This window comes from Asparagus officinalis, chromosome 3 (genome assembly GCF_001876935.1).
Source record: "Asparagus officinalis chromosome 3, Aspof.V1, whole genome shotgun sequence".
Lineage (NCBI taxonomy): Eukaryota > Viridiplantae > Streptophyta > Magnoliopsida > Asparagales > Asparagaceae > Asparagus > Asparagus officinalis.
Genome location: NC_033796.1, coordinates 8125394 through 8148262, shown reverse-complemented (window position 1 = coordinate 8148262; position 22869 = coordinate 8125394). Strand labels below are relative to the sequence as shown.

The 22869-nt window shown below is 39.4% G+C and overlaps 1 protein-coding gene and 1 long non-coding RNA gene across 17 annotated transcripts in view; one reads left to right on the top strand and one right to left on the bottom strand.

The window, feature by feature from the left end:
• Positions 5537-18117, bottom strand: LOC109832846. Of its 8 annotated transcripts, XR_002245002.1 has the most exons (6): positions 17766-18117; positions 11964-12111; positions 8504-8613; positions 6303-6895; positions 6102-6234; positions 5537-6011 (listed from the first exon to the last, which is right to left on the bottom strand). It is a non-coding gene; the product is annotated as an uncharacterized LOC109832846 (long non-coding RNA). The 8 variants fall into 8 exon arrangements; XR_002245005.1 differs by lacking the exon at positions 8504-8613 and having other exon boundaries at positions 5538-6011; positions 17766-18116; XR_002245000.1 differs by lacking the exons at positions 8504-8613; positions 11964-12111 and adding an exon at positions 8927-9045 and having other exon boundaries at positions 5539-6011; positions 17766-18115.
• The window catches only part of LOC109832843 (mRNA-capping enzyme), a 25903-nt gene continuing 21085 nt past the window's right edge, over positions 18052-22869 (top strand). Inside the window, exons 1-4 of one of the 9 annotated variants that reach the window (XM_020400290.1) lie at positions 18838-19071; positions 20949-21138; positions 21429-21551; positions 21622-21640. In XM_020400290.1, coding sequence (XP_020255879.1) covers positions 21037-21138; positions 21429-21551; positions 21622-21640 — 244 coding nt within the window. In that variant the 5' untranslated portion in view covers positions 18838-19071; positions 20949-21036. The other 8 variants (XM_020400292.1, XM_020400288.1, XM_020400289.1 and 5 more) reach the window with 8 other exon arrangements.

Below are 22869 nucleotides of genomic sequence, written 5' to 3'. Positions count from 1 at the left end.
CTGAGAATAAAGAAGCTTAGGACCAACAATGGCGGTGAGTATGAAGATACCGAATTCAAAAAGTTTTGCTATGAGCACGGGATCAGAATGGAGAGAACCGTGCCCGGCACGCCTCAGTAAAATGATGTAGCTGAGCGGATAAACAGAACGTTGACAGAGAGAACCAGAAGCATTCGGGTACAGTCAGACCTACTAAAGCAGTTTTGGACAGAAGCAGTCAACACAGCAGCTTACTTGATCAACCAAGGTCCATCGGTTCCATTAGAGCATAGAATACCAGAAGACGTATGGTGCGGAAAGGAGGTAAAACTCTCACATCTCAAAGTTTTTGGTTGTGTAGCTTACGTGCATATTAGTGATCAAGGCAGGAATAAACTTGATCCCAAGTCAAAGAAATGCACTTTCATCGGTTATGGTGAAGATGAGTTCGGCTACCGCATTTGGGACAACGAAAACAAGAAGGTGATTAGGAGCAGAGATGTGATATTCAACGAGAAGGTGATGTACAAGGACATGCACAAGACAGATGACTCAGAGAGCGAGTCAGTATTTGTAGATGCAGATGATGTTCCGAGTAACCTTTCGAAAAAACCCAATGTAGAAGGTTCTCAGCCAGAAGAGCCTGTTGGACAAGATGGTGCGCAAGAGTCCGACGCACTAGCTCCGATATTGAGAAGATCTTCACGGCCTCCTGTGCCTAACAGGAGATACATGAACTATCTGTTGTTGACAGATGGAGGAGAGCCTGAAAGCTATGATGAAGCTTGTCAGAGTGGAGACGCGAGCAAGTGGGAGCTTGGCATGAAAGATGAGATGAAGTATCTTATCTCAAACCAGTTGTGGGAACTAGTTGAGTTGCCTACGGGTAAAAAGACACTCCACAACAAATGGGTGTACCGGGTGAAAGAGGAGCAGGATAGTTCCAGAAGATATAAAGTTCGGCTAGTTGTCAAAGGATTCCAGCAGAAGGAAAGAATTGACTACACCGACATCTTTGCTCCCGTGGTGAAGCTCAATACTATAAGGACAGTGATGAGTATTGTAGCTATTGAAGATCTTCATCTCGAGCAGCTAGACGTGAAGACAGTGTTTCTTCACAGAGATCTAGAAGAGGAGATAGACATGCACCACCCAGAAGATTTCTCAGAAAAAAAGAAGAAGAACCTGGTGGGCAGACTCAAGAAGAGCTTGTATGGCCTGAAACAAGCCCCAAGACAGTGATATAGAAAGTTTGACGGTTTCATGCATAAGGAAGGTTTCCAGAAGTGCAACGCCGATCACTGTTGCTACTTCAAAAGATATCAGTCCAGTTATATCATCCTACTATTGTATGTTGATGATATGTTAGTTGCAGGTGCAGATCAAGAGTTTGAAGCAGCAGTTGTCAAAGGAGTTTGACATGAAGGATTTGGGTCCAGCAAAGAAGATCATTGAAATGCAAATCACGAGAGATAAGAAAAGAGGTCTCTTGCAGTTATCTCAGACGGAGTACATCAACCGTGTTTTACAAAGATTTAACATGTGCGACGCCAAGCCAGTGAGCATACCCTTGACCAGCCATTTTCGCCTATCGAATGATCAGTCTCCTCAGTCAGAAGAAGAAAAAGACAGTATGGCTAAGATCCTTTACGCCTCAGCTATCAGAAGTTCGATATACGCAATGGTCTGTACGAGACCAAATATTGGCCATGCAGTGGGAGTGGTCAGCCGGTTTATGTTGAATCCAGAAAAAGCTCATTGGGAAGCGGTCAAGTGGATTCTGAGATATCTATGAGGCACCACACAAAAGCGTTTGCACTTTGGTAAGGGAAAGGTAGAAGTGCAAGGGTACGTAGATGTAGACTTCGACGGTGAAGTTGATCATCGAAGAAGCACCACCGGCTACGTATTCACTGTCAGAACTACAGGTGTTAGTTGGATATCACAGATACAAAAATTGTCACTCTGTCCACTACAGAAGCTGAGTATGTGGTAGTGACTGAAGCCAGTAAAGAGATGATATGGCTTCAGGGGTTGTTAACAGAGCTGGGATTCAAACAGGAGAAGAATGTTTTGCATAGCGATAGTCAGAGTGCGATTCACTTGGCTAAGAATTTCACATTTATTTCTAGAATGAAGCATATTACGCTTCAGTACTACTTCATCAGATCCATATTGGAAGATGACGTGTTGAAACTGGAGAAGATTCCAGGAAGTAAGAATCCAGCAGATATGTTAACAAAGACGGTAACCATTCAGAAACTGAAGTTGTGCGCAACTTCAGTTGGCCTTTATGCATAAGTGATGAGAGCAGAGCCACACAGGAGGAGATGCTTGTTGAGATAGCCTGCTAACATCGGTTTGGTCTCCAAGTGGGAGATTGTTGGAATTGGGGGTGAAGCCCAAACCTGTCAGGCGAGTCGAGGTGGCGTAGCCGAAGCTTCAGGTGAGGTCCAGATGAAGATTCAGGTAAGGTTGATCAACCGTCAGGCAAGCTCGAGAACTTCTACAGGCGAAGACGACGACGACTTGCAGGCGAGGTCAAAGAACAGGCGAGCTCGAGCACGGGTTCATAAGGTGAGCTCGAAGTCGGCTCCTTCAGGCGAGGCGAGCTGCAGGCGACCTCCTCTAGGCGGGTGACTTTCAGGCGAGGTCGAAGCCTCTTGCAGGCGAGCTCGAGCGGGATTCTTCGCAGGCGAGCTCGAGGACAGCTCACGACAGGTTGTCGTGAGCTGGCTAGGGTTTCCCTATAAAAGGAAAACCCCGACCACAAGTTTTTTGTGTGTGCCCCCTTTGTTCTCGTGAACTTCATCTCCTGGCGGCGGACTCAAAAAAACGCAGCTGCGTTTTCTTCTTCTTCTCCTCTCGTGATTCTTCCCAGCTCACAGATTGTTGAGGGGAATTTATTGTGGGGGAATATTCTCTATTTAATAGATAATTAAATATGGGTATTTGAGAGAGAGAGAGATTAATGCTGTAGCTACAGTATTAATTTGTATTTATTGAGAGATCTCATATTTGAGATCTGCTATTGCTTTGTAATTTCTTGTTGGTTAATAAGAAATTAATTGTGTGGCTCCCGAGGACGTAGGCAGTTGCCAAACATCGTTAAATCTTGATGTATTTTTTCTATTCTGCGTTTCTGCTGTCTTAGGGGTTTCGACGTAAATTCCTAACACCAAGTGACACAACCTTCTAATAAAAAAAAAGAAAACTAGTAATTACCAATTTATGCTCCGTTTGTGATATCATTATAAAGTTAAGTAACTAGCACCGACCCATTTAAAATTTATCTCCAATAGACCAAATCATCAGCGATCCAATCTCAAGAACTCCATGTATTAAATAGTTACTATTATTTTTTTTAAAATAAATAAGTGGTTAAGTAGCTTATATTGAAAATGATGGTTTTTTGAAATTGAATGGTACATCAATTATAATAAATGACAGATTAGTAGTTTATATCAAAAAGAATGTATTTAGTAGTGTTCGAATGTGCGTAATAAGACAACAATTTCAAAGCATGAGTACAAGGGTCAATTATAATTATACTCAGTTAAATATTTTTTTATATCTCATTAAAGTTTCTAATTATATTAAACATTTCTTTATAGCGACAAAATTATTAGGAATTCTCAGCTTTGTTACTGTATATAAGTAAAGGAAAATGATAATGACACACCTCTAACCATAATTTTAACCACACCTTCTTTTTTATTTGTTACAGTGCACCGGATCTCACAAGAGATTTTAAAATTTTAAAATCTTATGTGGGGCCCAATGCACTGCAGCAAATGAGAAATATATATGATTAAGGTTGTGGTTGAGGGTGTGCCCCTAGTGTCACCCGTAACTAAAAGACGAGTTCCTTCTTTATTAAAGACGAGTTCCTTCTTTATTAATATCCACAGGAAGACAAACCGCGTAGAAAAATGAAAGCACTCCGTTTTCATTGACGTTATGATGGCAGAGGACTGAAGCAAGCCGATTCGTGAAGCGACGTCAACGTAGACACAAAGTTTGACAAGGTCGGCTGAAGGGACAAATCAGGGGCTGCTTTCTGAGCGAGACTCGGCTCTCGCCAACTCAAACGCTGAAAACAGCGCATTTATTGGTCTTCGCGATAACTATAACAACCGATGAATATTGACCGCTGGATGTTATGTTTTTTTTTTTTTTAAAATTGCCTCGAACCTTGTTTACATAGATTTCGAATCGATGCCCCCGCCCCCATTTGCCGCTTCTTTATATCTCCATCGGGTTCATTCTTCTAGGGTTTTATTCGCATATGTAGCTTTTAAATCACGGGCGTTTTCAAAAACACTCTCTGATTATCAGTATTTGCAAAGCCACCCCTCAAGACGCCAATTTTGTGGAGAAACTTATCCTCGACCTAAATTTGTAGTTGCAACGTAAAAGTTATCAACAAAGTAGCAGCTTATGCTACCGATTTAGCAATTTGTTGATTTTAGGAGTATTTTTTTAAAGTTGATGATTTGAGGGGTAGTTTTGTGAATATTAAAATGTAGAGGGTATACGTGCAAATACGCAGGCGCATTCTGAATCCTGAGATGAGGGCTGACGGCGGCATGATGGTAATTTTCATGTTCCCTCCATTTTTTCAGATCACACCGCGCTGTGTGGTGTTCCCCCAGGACGGCTGCTCCCCCGGTCAAGCACTCGAAGCCCTGCTAATTTGGCCCATCAATGTCCCGAAAGCCCACAATTTATAGGAAAGCCGACACGTCAGCCTAATGCCCAAAAGCCCACAGAATTTTGTCAGAAGCCCACAACAGCACCCCAGCTCTCTGCCCATCGGTGAAGCCCCACTCTCTATGTAGTTTACTCCGAAGCCCACAAATTAACCTGAAGGCCAGATAATTTATCCTAAGCCCCGTGTAAGCCCACCTTCTTACTGAAGTTGCTAGTTAATTGTCCGACCTATTTTGGATAGAAACTGGAAGGCGTGAAAGGAAAAGAGAGGCGAGCTGTTTTAAAAAAACAGTCTAAATTCAATGGTAACTGTTGTTAGTTGTTTAGATCTGAAGAGTAAGGATTCTATCATAACACCTCATAGAAGAAGATGATCTACACCATACACGGGAGGCTAGAGGGTTAGATTGGAAACCGGTGACTATTCGATCAACCGTGGACGCCGCCACCCCCTCCCTATAGAGTTGGTTCTGACACAAAAAAGCTATTTGGCTCGCGGTTCAACCGCGAGCCCTCAACTCGCAGAGAGGTGAACAGAGGGACGGGCCCCACTGCTGTGATCAACGGCGAGCCCTAAACCGCAGGCCAAATAGCATAGTTCGGTTCTGATATGATCTCCACCGAAATTTGAACACTATTTATTTCTTAGTTTACAGTGGAATTTAACTGTAGGAGCCATGTTCAAAAACAGTTCTTTGGTACTTATATAAATTGATAGGATGAAAGCTAGAAGTAATACCGTTAGTTGGGCGGTATTTTGGCTGAACTTAAACGGAGGTTTTATGACCTTTTGAAAGTTAAGGAGGGTTATCTGAGAAAGGACCAAACTTTTTTTTTTTTTGAATAACAAAATATCAAGTAGCTGCAGGTAGTTGATATCCGAAGCCCTCAGACAAATTTGACTTACCAGCAACGTCACTACCCAAAACAGAAAAGTAATGAGACCTCATCCTCTTCCTTAACAAGCTTTCTTTTGTAATTGTAGCTATGGCAAATTGTCAAGACAAGCTTAGTCACTGTCAGGTTGCGAACTAGAAACCTATAACACTGTACAGCTCAGTTAACTTTCTACCCTGGTCAGTCCTGGAAACGATCTTTGGTAAGCGTACGAGTTCGATCGCAGGAGTTGGACTATGTTCAATTTGGAGGGGAATGTGCTCGGAAGCAATAAACTGCGACTTTCCTCCGCAACCGATCTTGCTTTTGATGCCTGACTCTCCCGGCCACGGCTAGAAAGAACAACTTCCTTGTACGTTCTCTAACGGTTTCCCCCCGTGTTGAGAAATTGCCTCCCTTGACGAGCTTGATGTACAACGCAGCTTTAAGAAAAAGTCCATACATTATGTTATTTAGTACAGTTACGAAGTTAATTTGAACTCCAAAGCCTTTTTTACATTAATGCACTTTACCTTGCATAATGAAACATGCACACACCTTTTGGTTGAGAAATCAAAGCCGATATCAAACTGTAGAAATATGTTGGCATTCTTACCATGATGTCATCAATCTCATACAGCTTTCCTTGTGTGTTCTTCAACTAATCTAATGACCAGATGAGGTAGGATTAGTGATATGTACATGAACAACCACCACATAAAAGTCTTAAGTACCTTGCCAAAATTTCAGACTGATAGGCCTAGACAACCACTTATTAAAGCTTCCAGTTCCAGTTCCAGTTCATCTCTCTTCAAGGCAATAGCACGTATCTCAGGAAAAATCCCCTATACTGTCAATCTCTTCTTTGCTCTTTCCTGAGATTTGCATCTGAGAATAAAAAGAAAACAAAAGGATTATCAGAAGAAATTAGGAGTCTCGAGAGAATCTCTAAGTTACCGTGTCCACAATGCTCACGGAACCAAGCAAGGACATAAGCTACAAATGGCAAGAGATCAATTAGGATTCAGAGCAGCAGAGGGGAATCAATCAAGTTTTTATGAATTATTAGCAGAGCTTACTGTCACTGAACTTGCTGCAGAAACAGAAAGAACTTGTCAATCCCTTTATCCTAGTATAACATGAAGGCCAGATACAGTTAAGATGAACAAAGGTTAGTGCAAAGAAGAACTTTTTACCCTCCTGTCTGAGCATTTGAAGAAAAAAATGTGACACCCTGCATTGGGCCAGATGGTTCAATTAAAATCTGCAAAATTGATCACAAGCTCCTGAACACCATGTAGGTCCCCATAACAAGAGATTAAGTTGCCTACCAAATAAGAAATGCACCAGCATCAGCTCTCTACTGTTACGATACTTGTGCTATCTGACATGTAATGAAGTATCTAACCCCAAAAAAAAAGACCCCCATTCCTCATGGGATATAATCATAGTTCTGAGCTAAATATGTAAAGGATCCTTTTAAATCATAGTTCTTAAGGATGAAATGAACTTGACCCTTATCCAACAAGTTACAGAAATGGATGTGAAGTATAGGATATATATCCAAGAAGTGTATGAAGAGTATTTTAAATTAAACATGCATATTATAATTGAGTACAGATCTAAATAAATACATGCATATATGTAAGGAATGTCCAAGAAGTGTCAGGTAAGGGTACAGCACAAGTTGATAAGGGTGTGACTCCATATTAGAAGCACCCAGGCAACATTGAATGTAGGTCTTTGAAAATGGTTTCATTTTTTTCTTCTCTTGAACATTATTTTCTTCAGTCAAATCAATAGCCTTTTTTTATAGGATTCTAACAGTATGAATAAATAAACATAATAAACTCTTCAAAGTTTTAGGAAGCAAATAAGCATCTATAAAGATTGTCTTCAATTTCTGTAAACATTATACATGCACTCTTGGCAATTGTCAAAACAGGTTTGCTTGCTCGCTGAATTTGAAATGTTTATTACATTAAAGATGATATTGGGCTTCTAAAGTACACCATGCGATTATTGTTCTAATTTACTTTAACCAACTTCTTCAAATAATCTCTAGGCATGTAAAGCAGGTATTTAAATTTACCAGTCACTGAAGTAAAGTACTCACACGGTAACTTCTTATGTATTTAACTTCAAATTTTAAGTTTCTTCATGAACGTGATTGTAGTATTTAATTTTTGAATACTGTTACCAGTTTATACTTATCTGCAGCACTAGTATATTTTATCCTTCTGTTTTCATCCACGATATAGGTTTCATATTACCGGTTTATACTGTTACCGGTTTATACTTGACATTTGTGTAGATCTTATTCGTAAAGGCTAGTAAGATGTCGATCATTCATCTCCAATATGAATGAATATTAGTTGACATAGCGAAGAGATGGTTTAATATTAAGGTATATTGCCATTAAAGCGATGTCCAGTAATTTGATATCCTACAAGACGAGTTCTCCGAAGAAATGTTGCATTCTGCTGATCTGCAGATCAGGCTAATCATCTGTACCCTTCACGTGTTCATACTTTGTAGTGGTGACATATCATTGGGTGCATTATCCTAAGTAACATAAAGTTTCTCATGTTTAACTATGTTTGCTATAATGTTTTTGTTAAGTATTGGTCTGTTGATATAAATTATCTCCCAACAACCCATTAGCTAAAGCTTTTAAGTGAATTGGTTCTAGATGTTTCTTTCCCTTCATTTTTGATGGTCAGAAATGAGGAAACAGCCCGCACATTAATAGGAAATCTACCCCAAGTACTCTATACATAAGATACATTATCTTATCTACATAGCCAATTAGAAAAAGAATAAATTCTGCTAGATATTTATCTCAAGAAAAATTTCAAGCCAGATGTTTGAGTATGACCACGAGAACTAAATACAATAAAAAAGATCTGCGTTTTGAGAAGGTGACTGAAAAAACCTAGGTGTTATGGGGAAAGAGGAAACATGCGGGGGTTAGAGAAGTGGAAACTGCAGGTTGAACGAAACACCCATTTCCTCCTAAGCATTGTAGGCCGCGGCAAACTTGATCTTACAGGACAAGAAGTAAACAAATATCAGTTCTTCGAGAATGGATGGGGTCCTTTAAACAAACGCTTTGATGGCATTATTTATTTTCACAGAGAACATTGAGTTGACATTTTACACTTAACTTTACTATGAAGTTAAACATATGGTAGTATAAGAAATTGCAATGACAAACAGCGGTATTTTAACTAAGATCTGATGCAATAGAACTATGCCAGGTCAATCAAAGATGAGTTGATAACACTTAACAATAATTTAATTACGATAATCAACAACCACATAAAAGAAAAAACAATCAAAGACACGTGAGATTTACATGGTTCAGCCAAATTTGTCCTACACCCATGCTGAGAGAAACGTGATTGGTCAGGCCTTGGGCTCACCATGATTCTTTAGAAACCTCTTCGCTTGAGAACAAGATGATTCATAACTGAACTAAATTGGATATTTCAAAATTGGAAATTAGATAAAGATTATCTTACCATTAATGTGATCAAATTAATCAAACTAATGAGACATATGAACCAAAGTGATGGCCATAACCACATAAATTTCCCTTTTCCTGACTTCATCAACTTTCTTACCTTTTACAGAAGCATGAAATTTATCAAAAAAATTAAAAGAAAGAAACACACTGGTACTCTTTCCTCCAGCTAGACAAGCAAATGCCAAACTAAATGTGGGAACATGACAATCTAGCAACCTTCCCCTCAATTGATTACTCAACAAGAAAGCAGCAGATAACTGACACTGATGTACGACACTATTATGGTAACTATATTTTAGATTCATATGATTGTTTCCCGCTTAGTATTATACATGATTCATGTGGTATCCAGTAATATTGTGGTATTTAGAAAAACACTGTTGTTTTCCAATGACATCGACAAGAAAATAACAGATAAATGATGTCGACATAAAATGGTGTTATGGTACCTATATTTTAGATTCATATGACCGTTTCCTGCTTAGAAATTATTCATCCTTAAATTGATGATCAGTATTTTAGAAATATGGTGGATATTTTAGAAAGATACTTTGTTGTTCTTCAATGATATTGTCAGACACGAGGGAAAACATAAACACAAGCTAAATTGCAAATCATCATTATCAACCTAACTTGACTTAGTATTTAGGCATACTAAATTAGAAATTACTTCCTAAAATATTTATAAACCAACCTGGTGACTAAAGCTATTCTTGCAAGCCACAAAATAACTGGTAATGTAATGATAACTCACCACATCTAAGTAATTAAATAACAGGAGATGAATCTTGAGGATAGTTAAAGACATGAGTCTTGTAACGAGATGGTCACAACTTCAAGGCATATCGCAACCAATATAGTGAGAGAGAGACTTTATGGAAAAAGGTAGAAGGGTCCAGTTTACAATAAAAAATATATATAGAAATAACTGAAGGATATTGGTGGAACTGGATTCATTGAGAAAATAGGAAGGAACGAACCTGTTGCTTAGATACTTATTTTCTCCATCCAAAATTACGGCAGCTATAAAGCATGCAAGTAGCACTTCTCCAAGGCTAACCACTATTTCCATGTATCTCGATAATTATGATCACACAGTTACGACTTGCACAGGCACCTGGTGCATATGTGTATTTACTAATTGGCAGCATTCCTTACAATCTCACTGATGCGTGATCTGTGGAACTACAATGAAATAATCGAAACACTCCAAAGCTGGACAAGCTAAAAATTGATATAACTCAGACTGCAGGAATCCAGCAAATATTGACTGCAATAGAGAGTTTTTCTTCAGCCATCTGTCAATTTACATAATTGCCAGCTTCGTTCAGGCATGCAAACTGCATTGCACTATTACTAGCCATTGACACTTGAGATTTGGATTATGGAACGTCCCAAGTTCAAGTTCTGCATAAGGCCTTCGCTGAACGGAAAATAGCTACTACTATGACAACTGCTATGACAATACTTATTTACATTGTCAAATGTATATATATTATGTATACGCAGACACCCATATACTTCTCAAAATGGTCTGACCATGCTCTCAACTTTAATACAACCTTATACACCAATCTGATTAACCTACCTCCTTTTATTGTGCATAAATGTAGTATCCTCAGTCCTTGTAGCCATACCACAAATCAAAGAAAACTAGGAATCTAGGTGATATATTAACATTTTACTTGAGCTCAAATACCAGAGAATGCTGGTTTTGCCCTTGAGACCAAGCTATGGTGCTAGAAGAATCTTGGAGTGGATTAGGAAAGCTCCAGTCAAGTCTGGCTATGACTTTTCTTCCAAAAAAAGAAAGAAGAGGAAATTAACCCTATCACCGACAATGTATCATGACATTTTTTAGGAGAAGACTTGAGGATGAAGATGATGATATTTACATGTTGTAGGTCCATAACATCCAAGAATGCTAAATACGAGGAATCAATCCATAAACCTGCCATTTGTGTTGATACTCATGAAATTACATGCACCCACGAAGATGGATGGTGACATGCTCATGGGCACAGGCACAAACACATGTGCACATGTGCATGTACACACACATACATCACCATGTACCATGCACGTGTACACAGTGAGGGTGTGGAAGGAACATGAGAAGAGACTGTTAGGATATGTGAAGCCTAACTATCAGACCCGCCCTATACTTCAGATTGAAGAGGAAATAGAAGAAGTTGGAGGAACATGGTCAACGGCGAAGAAGTTTAAGAAAAAATGACGAGGATTCAGTTTGGCAGATTCACGATCGACCGCGGGTGGCGCGCGCAAACGTACACAAGACTCAGGGTGGCTTCTGGATTTTATGTGGTCGACCGCGCCAAGCCCAGGAATCTGGGTTGGTCTTTGGACTTCCGGCGATCGACCGCGATACCCTGTAATCATTTTCTGCTCTCTGTCGTTCGTCACGGTCGACCGCGACGATCGACCTCGTGTCGGGTTTTGGCTTATGTAGGGTTTTTTGACCTGTTTGAATTCTGTTTTGTTTTAACCCCTAAGTTATTAAAGGGGTGATTAGGGCAACTTGTAATTAAGACGAAAATAGTGAATTTTTCTTCTGCGAAGGCCGTGGACGTAGCTTCTCACATTAAGAAGTGAACCACGTAAAATCTTATGTGTTTGTGATTGTTTTCTTTCTCTCTCATCTCTATTTCCAAATCGCATCAGGGGGTTTGATCAAAAAACCCTAACAAGTGGTATCAGAGCGACCAGGTTCGGCGCAGGCGATTTGAGGTCAGAGACATAGGATCTGAGAATGAGACGTCCAAGATTGAGAAGTTTGATGGGACAAACTTCGGGTTCTGGAAGATGCAGATGGAAGACTACTTCTATCAGAAGGATTTATACTTACCATTGGGAGAAAAGCCAAGCGATATGAAGGATGCAGAGTGGAAGCTATTAGATCGGAAGGCCCTTGGAGCAATCAGGTTTCAACATCAAGAATCAGAATTCGACGGCGGATCTCATGGCTGCGCTATCCAGCATGTATGAACAACCCTCTGCAGCAAATAAGGCACATCTCATAAAGAAGCTGTTTAATTTGAGGATGTCGGAAAGCCAAAAATTTAAGAAACATCTGAATGAGTTTAATGAGATCACAAATCAACTAAACTCCGTCACTATTTAATTTGATGATGAAATACAAGCACTCTTAATACTTGGTCAGTTGCCTGAAAGTTGGAAGGGTACCGTTATTTCGATTAGCGGGTCATGTGGAAAAGCAAAACTGAAGTTTTCAAAAGTTGTAGACATGATAATGACTGAGGAAATAAAAAGACAAGAAGGAATTTCTAGTTCAGGGTCGGCATTGAATTTTAAGAGCAGAGGTAGAAATAGAAACAAAAATTGAGGGAATAGCCGACAAAGACCTAATTCGAGGAACAGAAGGTCAAGATCCAGGAATCGAAAAAACAAGAAAGAAATTGATTGCTGGAATTGTGACAAGCTTGGGCATTATGAGAATCAATGCAGGGAACCCAAAAAAGACAAGGAGAACAAGATTGAAGCAAACATCATCTCAGGAGAATCGGATGATGCCCTTATTTGTTCGTTGGAGAGCAAGACAGAATCATGGGTGCTCAATTCAGGAGCTTCGTTTCATGCTACCTCAAATAGAGATCTATTTGAGAACTACATCTCAGGAAACTTGGGAAAGGTCTATCTTGGCGACGATCAACCGTGTGATATAGTTGGAAAAGGAGCAGTGCAAATTGAACTCAACAGGTCTATATGAAAGCTGAATGATGTGAGACATGTTCCTAGCTTGAGAAAGAATCTAATCTCTATAGGACAGTTGGCTAAAGAAGGATATATAACAACCTTTGCATGCGATACATGGAAGGTTACGAAAGGATCGATGATTGTTGCCCGTGGTACGAAGAGTGGATCTCTCTACATGACAACAGATGCACGTGGATTTATTGCAATGGTTGAAAGCAAAGAAGACCTAAATTTGTGGCACCAGAGGCTTGGTCACATGAGCAGCAAAGGCTTGAAAGTTATGCAGTCGAATGGAAAGCTACCAGGTTTGAGGTCAGCTGATTTTGACTTATGTGAAAGTTGTATATTCGGGAAACAAAAAAGAATAAGCTTTAAAAGAATCGGCAGGAAACCTAAGAAAAGGAAGCTTGAGCTAGTTCACACAGATGTGTGGGACCTAGCATCAGTACAGCCCACTGGTGGAAGGTTATACTTTGTGACCTTCATAGATGATCACTCGAGGAAGACTTGAGTCTATTTTATGAAACACAAATCAGAAGTGTTTGAAGTCTTCAAGAGATGGAAGGCTATGGTAGAAAACGAAACAGTGTTGAAGGTCAAGAAGCTTCGATCAGATAATGGAGGTGAATATGAAGATTCGAAGTTCAAGAAGTTTTGCTATGATAGTGGCATTAGATTGGAGAGAACAGTGCCAAGTACACCTCAGCAGAATGACATAGCAGAACGAAAGAACAGAACATTGACTGAAAGAGCTAGAAGTATGCGACTTTAAGCAGGACTCCCAAAGCAATTCTGGGCAGAAACAATTAACACAACTGCATATCTGATCAACCGAGGACCATCAGTGTCTTTGGAGCATAAAATACCTGAAGAAATATGAAGTGGAAAGAAGGTAAATCTTTCTCACCTAAAAGTTTTTGGCTGTGTTTCTTATGTTAATTTGAATGATCATGTTAGAAACAAACTTGATTCTAAGTCACTAAAATGTTATTTCATTGGCTATGGTGGTGATGAGTTTGGCTACAAGTTCTGGGATGAGCAGAACAAGAAAGTCATCAGGAACAGGGATGTTGTCTTCAATGAAGCAGTTCTCTACAAGGATCGTTTGTTCAGTCCACTAGTTCGGTACAACCTGAGCCTACATACTTCGAGTCAAATGATGTTTCAGATGGAAGCAACCTTGAGACCAGTTCTGATGAGGAAGCTACAGAAGAGGCTGCAGAAGAGATGATGGAGGACATTACTTCAGAAAGGACAAATGCAGATGCAGAGCCTGGTTCGCATGCTAGAGAGTTGAGGCGATCAACAAGAGTTCCCAAGCCAAATCCGAAGTATCCATCACTATAGCCCAGAGCACATTTGAATTACCTATTATTGAGTGGCGGTGGAGAGCCAGAAAGTTATGATGAAGTATGTCGAGTGGATGATGCGAGCAAGTGGGAGCTTGCTATGAAAGATGAAATAAAGTCCTTAAACACTAACAAGACTTGGGAACTTGCAAAGTTACCAGCAGGAAAGAAAGCATTGAGTAACAAATGGGTGTACAAAATCAAGGAGGAACATGATGGTTCCAAGAGATACAAGGCTAGATTGATGGTCAAAGGGTTTCAATAGAAAAAAGGAGTTGACTACACGGAAATCTTCTCTCCTATAGTCAAATTGACTACCATCAAATTGGTTCAGAGTATTGTTGCAGCTGAAGACCTACACCTCGAGCAGTTAGATGTAAAGACAGCTTTCCTCCACGGTGACTTAGAGGAAGAGATATACATGCAGCAGCCAGAGGGGTTCACTCAGAAAGGCAAAGAGAAGATGGTGTGCAAATTAAAAAAAAGCTTGTATGGTTTGAAATAAGCTCCAAGACAGTGGTACAAAAAGTTCGATGGATTTATGCATAAGAACATATACTCCAGGTGCAATGCTGATCATTGTTGTTTTTTCAAGAAGTTTGACACCGATTATATTATCTTGTTGTTGTATGTCGACGACATGCTAGTTGCCAGCTCGGATATGGGTGAGATCAAAAAGCTGAAAAAACAGTTATCGAGTGAGTTTGACATGAAAGACTTAGGCGTAACGAAGCAGATATTGAGAATGAAGATTAACAGGGACAAGCTCTTGGGCACATTGTAGTTATCCCAGGCCGATTATATTAGACGGGTGCTTGAGAGGTTTGGAATGAGTGGTGTTAAGGTCGTCAGCACACCTTTAGCTAGTTATTTCAGGTTAACTAAGAAACAGTGTCCAGTGACCGATGAGGAGAAAAATTATGATGAAGGTTCCATATTCGTCAGCCATTGGAAACCTTATGTACGCCATTATGATGTGCACGAGACCTGACATTGCAAATGCAGTGGGAGCTGTGAGCAGATTCATGTCAGATCCAGAAGAGCAGTACTGGGAAGCAGTAAAGTGGATTCTTAGGTACCTGCGGGGTACTATAAAAAATTATTTATGCTTCAAAAGAGGCAAGCTAGTTCTGCAGCGATTTGTTGATGCAGATTATGCTGGCGAGATAGATCAGAGGAGGAGCACTACAGGATACGTGTTTACTTTGGGTACTATAACTATTAGTTGGGTTTTCCAGTTACAGAAGATTGTTGTTTTATCGACTACAGAGGCTGAATATGTTGCTGTGACAGAGGCTAGCAAAGAGCTAATATGGTTGCAGGGATTCCTGGAGGAGTTAGGGCAGAAAAGTGAGAAGAGTGTTTTACATTGTGACATCCAGAGTGCCATTCATTTGGCAACGAACCCAACTTTTCATGCCAGGACCAAACATATACAGATCCGTTATCACTTCATAAGGTTAGTATTGGATGATGACATGTTGAAACTTGTGAAGATTCAAGAAAGTAAGAACCCGACTGATATGCTTACGAAGGTTGTTACTACGGAGAAACTGAAGTTGTGTTCAACTTTAGTTGACCTCATTACTTGATGATATGGAGGCTGTCGTCGCAGAGAGAGGTGATAGAGATTGATAGTTAGTCTTCAAGTGAGAACTTGTTAGGATATGTGAAGCCTAACTATCATACCTGCCCTATACTTCAGATTGAAAAGGAAACAGAAGAAGTTGGAGGAACAAGGTTAATGACGAAGAAGTTCAAGAAAAAATGACGAGGATTCAGTTTGGCAGATTCACGATCGACCGCGGATGGCGCGCGGTCGACCGCAAACGTGCACAAGACTCAGGGTGGCTTCTGGATTTTCTACGGTCGATCGCGACGGTCGACCGCGCCAGGCCCACGAATCTGGGTTGGTCTCTGGACTTTTGACGGTCGACCGCGACGGTTGACCACGATACCGTGTAATCATTTTCTGCTCTCTGTCGTTCGTCGCGGTCGACCGCGACGGTCGACCGCGTGTCGGGTTTTGGCTTATGTTTAGTTTTTTGACCTGTTTGAATTCTGTTTTGTTTTAACCCCTAAGTTATTAAAAGAGTGATTAGGGCAACTTGTAATTAAGACGAAAATAGTGAATTTTTCTCTTGCGGCGGCCGTGGAAGTAGCTTCTCATATTGAGAAGTGAACCACATAAAATCTTGTGTGTTTGTGATTGTTTTCTTTCACTCTCATCTCTATTTCCAAATCGCATCAGGGGGTTTGATCAAAAAACCCTAACAGGTACAAGGTAAGCTTTCATTTTTGTAAAATGATGCCGCAAACTCGAGAAAAAATTATTGGATAGTACATAAAAAGAATGTAGCATAAATAAAAATGTTATAATGGACTTATGAGTATCTACAGAAAGACATGACACAATTGAGTGAACTTGTGAAGATTATAAGTTGTTCCTATTAAGAATAAACTAAAGAAAATTGATTGAGACAGTTTGGCCACATGCAACGGAGACAACTAAATGTACCAATTAGGAGAAGTGACAAAATTATAATTAATGGAGCAATGGGGACTGGATTACGGGTATGTCAAAGAGCAATTGACTGGAAGCAATTAAGAAGGACACGAAAGAGGTTAACCAAATAGAGGAGATAGCCAAAAAGAGAACTGAACGAAAAGAAGAAAAAAGATTTACTTAGCCGACCCCAAAAAATTTGGGAAAAAGGATTATTTTTTTTGTTGCTTGTTTCATTATTTTATTATTTGTGTGAGAAATAAACTAGTCACGGATATAACATGGCCTTCAAACATTGTCTTAGATAACACGAACAATTGACCAAATACCAAGTGCAGGGGTTACTATGGAGATAACAAAATATTAATTAGCACGCACAAAAATTATATTTTCTTGGGAAAAATGATAATCCAGATCTTGTATCTTCTTTTTAGTTTCAGGTCACTAAAAGACAAAGCTAGGAGAGTAATTCAGACAATTGTACTTATTTTCAACCTAAATTTGCTATGGATCAAGTCATGAATAAAAGGACAAATTTTCAAAATAAACCCCTTTGGGACTTTATTTTCAAAAACGACCCATTTGAAATTTATTTGCCATTTTCAACCATGGCAAATAAAGTTCGAAAAATTCACGGGATTTAAAATTCCGTGAAGTTTAGTGCATGATTAACCACGCTAATAAAACTATAGAAATTCAAAAACTTCACGGGATTTAAAAATTTGTGAAGTTTAGTACCTGATTAACCACGTTAATGAAGCTGCAGAAGTTCAACAACTTTACGGGATTTAAAATCCTGTAAAGTTTAATGCTTGATTAACCAGGCACATCACGAGATTTTAAATCCCGTAAAGTTTTCAAATTTTATTTGTCATTTTCGACCTGGTTTCAGCCAAGTGGCTGAAACCATATCAAACATGGCAAATAAATTTTGAAGGGTTGATTTTTAAAAATAAAATTTTAAAGGGATCTATTTTGAAAATTTATCCTGAATAAAAAATTGAAGAATGCTAAGATGTCGTAGATTCAGAAAAGCACTTTCATTCGATCCTAGTCCTATAACATGCATAAGATGTACCTGCAGAGCACTCTAACTCGACCACGACGGCCTCCTCGATCACCATGATCACCAGTCACTTAACCTCCTCTTGCCGCGCCACGATCAACATCAATCTCCGGCGGATCGCCAGAACGCGAGGAGGGAGGAACAAAAGAGAGGACCGATGACGTCTAATTTCGCTCATTTCTTTATCCGGCGGCTCTCCTCGTCGGTGAATAATTCGCGGATTTTATCAAAGGGCAACCGGATCATAATTGATTGAACAGAGAGAGAGATCCGTCGTCGACGAGTCAGCGACGGTGAGGTTAGGAGTAAACGGCGGGGGATGAAAAGGACAGACGACGCGTTCTTGATCCGCAGGAGAAAGTTAGATTATACGGTGTCGTGAAGGTAAGTTAATAACAAGTGTGGAATTAATTGCCACAGAACGTAATTACACTGGTAATTCTGAAAGTCAGATTACAAAGATGTTTGCTATAACTACAATAGCGACCGTATGGCCCAAAAGACAAACAACTCCTAGGGTTGAGTAATGACGTTTATGTTTTTACTGATCCTTAGAATTTCTTATTTGGTTATATCATATGAGCAAATAATAATAATAATAACACCTCGTTATGCTATATCTAACATTATTCTTCTTTATATTATTTTGATAGATAACTTCGCCTCTGGTTATAAGATTTGATAGGTTTACCGCTACTGATAGTTTTTGTTGTTCATATTTAACGATAATGATAGATATATTTTCGAGTTTTAAGGACACAAAATGGAGGCCAACGCTCACCCAAAATGCTTTGTCCAAAATTAAATAATCTAAGAACTTTATCTATAAGGAGGAAGTTTTTTTAAAAACACAAATTTTTTGGTAGGCCGAGTAAAAGACTCCTATGCTTGAGCTTGAGGGAAAACCTGAGTTAGATCACTCAAGCCATCATCAAGAGTATTTAATCTTTTCAAGAACAATCCCCCGCAATTTGGGGGCACGAAACATACTCAACAAGCCTAACGAAACACTGATGCATAGAGACCAAACGGGAGCAGGCCCGGCCCAAGGGATAGGGCCCAAAAAATTCGTGAAAAAGCACAGCCCCTCGTCAAAACGGAAAAACGCCGCTCCGCCCTCTCCCTCTTCGTCCCCGAACACAGCCCTTCCTCTCCCTCGTCAACATCGCTGCTCTCCTCGCCCGACGCCAGCCTCCTCCCGCCGTCACCGCAGCCACGACGCCACATCGCCGCCGATCAGCAGCCCTCCCCGCCGTTCCCTCCCCGCCTAGGGCCCCTGAATGCTCAGGACCGGTCCTGAACGGCAGTGAAGAATAAGGTTGAGTTGCTAGACATAATACAAATCTAAATTATAATATTTGCTCAACAAAAGAGAGAAGACAAAATACCTTTCCATATCGTTCCCTTGAAAAGCTTATTTTGAAGTTAAATCCTAACATAAAGTGTTATTTCAATTTTCATAAGTTGTCTTAAAACCAGTCATTAAATTTATTGAAATTACTAGAAGGTCTCTCAAATTGATCCCTCCAACCAAAATCCTCAGTAAAGAGATATAAGATTCGGGAGACCATAGTCATTTTAACTATTTGAGGAACTAGCGACAAATCATTTTAAAGATTCATGGGACTGATATACGAAAAACACTAAATTCCAACAAAATCAGGTGAATGAGGCAGATAGTACCGAACATGCGTAATTAAACACAGTGAGAGGGGTTTAAGTGAAAAATATTCCGCCCTTGTTACGCGACTCAAGATTCATGTTCCAAGTCTCACAATCTTTTCCAATCGTACGCTCGTGGCTCGCCCCAATTATAAATAAATCCCCAAAATGAACTCGGACTCCATAACTCATCGCCCTCTATTATTATTTCGCAAAAGTGCGAGATGAACCGAACCCACCTCGATCTCTCACCAATTCGCCGATATCGCAAAATTAACCTCAATTCCTCGAAATTTCAAGGTGCGTTTCTTTCGATTTCGTTTTCTTTCTTCAACTTTTAGTCGCATTTGACCTCGATTTCAAAGGAAAACAAGCAGTTTGTACTTTAACCCTAATTTCACCTTTTAATTTGGAAGAATTTTCGTCTTAACTCTAACCGTAGAAAGTTATTAATTAGGTCATAATGATGTAAGATTTTAGGGTTTAGGGCTCACAACTCGTTGAACAGAGTGAGGAGGTTGTTAACTATTTACAAAATTTATTTGTGTGCAGTTATAACTTCATAGTAGTTTGTTTGCTTGAGGAGGTTGTTAACTATTTACAAAATTTATTTGTGTGCAGTTATAACTTCATAGTAGTTTGTTTGCTTCGTTTAATTCTACTTAACATACCAAATGTGCAGTTATAACTTCATAGTAGTTTGTTTGCTTCGTTTAATTCTACTTAACATACCAAAAGTTATTTTGTTATTTAAATTCTAGTTGATCCATATTTTCTGGAAAAATATGCAAATCTTTCGAAGTATATGTATTTTTCCATTTAAATTCTGAGATGGTATAACAACTCTATTAGCACTGGGAGGAAGTATATGTATAGGCTTTTGATGTTAGTCGAAGTCAAAACAAGACTGGCTGCAATTTGAATTCCTACTCTAGGCAACTATATGGAGAGGAAGAGAAAATATCGGGAAAATCTCAGTGTCCTCTCGCTGCTAGTGAAACAAGTTTCCTGTCCTTGTGGCGTCAGGTCATTCAAACTAAAAGGCTAATAGTAACTTTCTTTTGAAATTCTGTGGATAATGTTTAGATGAAAGGGTAAGATGATTATAGTTTTATTGTGATTAGATAGTTGTATTTAGTTTTGAGGCGCATAGTAGCCTGAGCCCGGCGCAAATTTATACATTTTTCTGTCGAAGCATTTATGTTTCTATTAATTACATTAATCAAAGCTTGGCAATTAGTAATCATGTTACCCACGTTTAAGTAATGGTCATTTGGTTCATTAACTATCACATGCATATTCCATAAGATTTAAGGGTTTTCTTTTTGTTGATGTTTCTCTTTTAGTTATGTGGGATTATGTGGTTTGAGCATTGATTAATGTTTTGGCATGGATGGTGTGTAACTGATGTAGCATCGGGTAAGACCGACATATTAATTTTTTCAATATTGAAACATGAAATACTCTTTTTGCTCAACTGAGGTTGTGTGATGCTATTTTCACACAATCTTCTTCCATGCCCAATATTTTCAGATCAGTGTCTTTGTTTCTCTCGTCAGCTAAGAACATTGCCCGGGGTTTTTTTATTTCTGAATTGGTGGATAGCTAAGGAACATAGTTCATGGACTTGAATGCATCACCGTTGCCTGAAGATGATGAACAGTCATATGAAGAATATGTTGATGATGCACAACCATCAGAATCAGTGCAAACCATGCTTAGGGTAAGCTCCTTTCTTCACGTATTTAACTTCTGACTTGATGAAAGTAGATGCCAGATGGAGCAATAAATTGCAGTATCTTCGTAAAGACCTTGTCTATTTGATTTTTATTTCATGTGTTACACTTCTATATTGTTTCACCTGTGCAATTTTTCCTACAAACCTCGTTTATTGAATTTTATTTCTTGTAATTTCCTCTTCTTTATATTTCTTTTGTCGGTTCTTCTTTATGTTCTTGCATCATATTCCATCCCCTGAGAATACACTTACATGATGATCTATTGACCCGTTAGGAGCGTGAAGAAAGGCGTCGTCGGTTGAAAAGAGAAAACAGGGATGAAGGTCCGAAGCAGTTTTCAGAACCTTCTAGGAATGATTATATGCATCAAAATAGAACTTCCAGAGGTTATGGAAGGGTTAGGCAGCTCCCACAAGGTCTGCATTCCCTATATGCATCAAAATAGAACTTCCAGAGGTTATGGAAGGGTTAGGCAGCTCCCACAAGGTCTGCATTCCCGTTACAGTTTTAATTTTACATTTTAATGCTGTCAATTTTTATTTGTTTTCTTATCATTTTGTTATGGAGAGTATCATGCTTAATAGACAATCTGACTTGTCCATGTCTCCTTTGAAATGAATAATAAGAAAAGGAAATCTTTATTCTCATAGGGAGATGCTTGTACTAAGTTGTCCAATTTACAAGTACAATATGTTCTGAAAAAATGATGTTTCTTGCTATTATTCAAAGTGGGCTTGTCGGAATGAAAATTAAGAACAAAGATTGTTTCAAGAATCTTTCTATCAAATAAATCCAACAAACGACATTCCAGAAACTTGATCAAATTGTCTAGAATGACTAGTACAAGTGTTATCTAGGGGGGAAAATAAGCATGTCTGTCCAAATATTTGAGAAGGAACTATGTAAGCTGCTGCAAGGATTATTATCTATAATGGTGCAATCAATCCAAAGGTAGAAATTATAAGTTCACTGAGCCTAACATGTGTTTGATCCCTAAATATGAAGTTTAAATTTTCAGAGTTTGTTGGTCAATGCACACCCTACGAAAACTTCAGGCATATGAAAGTTAAATGACATGCTTTCCTTTTCTTATGACCAAAATATTAGAAGTGATTTCTAAGTATACTAATGGAGCACTAAAGTAAAACTGATAAAGCAATTGAGATTTCATAAACGTCGTTCTTGCGATGGCTCCTTTCAGATTTTGACGTTTCATTGGCGTCAATCAAAGTTTATCTGTTTTTGAATTATCTTCTACATGGTTTCAAGGATTCAAATCTTCTACATTGGTTGGTTAGATTTGGAATTGCTAGCTTTCTCCTGGCAAACCTTGCTTGCTTCTTTTATTATTGTTTTGCACCACGACAGTGCTTTGAAAACGACACATGATGCTGCATATGCAGCTATACATATTGTGCTTCCATCAGGTGTATGTAGTTAGCGACTATGAAGCACCAACACACGAAACTTGGCCCCGAGTCTGCGTCCGACGCGTGTTGGACGCGAACACGCGTTCGACACGCGTCAACGCTCTCGACACGCGTCAACGCCCCGACACGCCCTCGACTCGTTACCGACACGGTTGGGATTCGCGAACAAAAAAAGAAAAACCCGAAACCCAAACCGAAACCCAAACCCTAATTCTTCACTTAATAGAGTCCCGACGCCGCCACAATCCCTTCGTCTCTCTCGTCCTCGTCGGCTCGTCCTCGTCC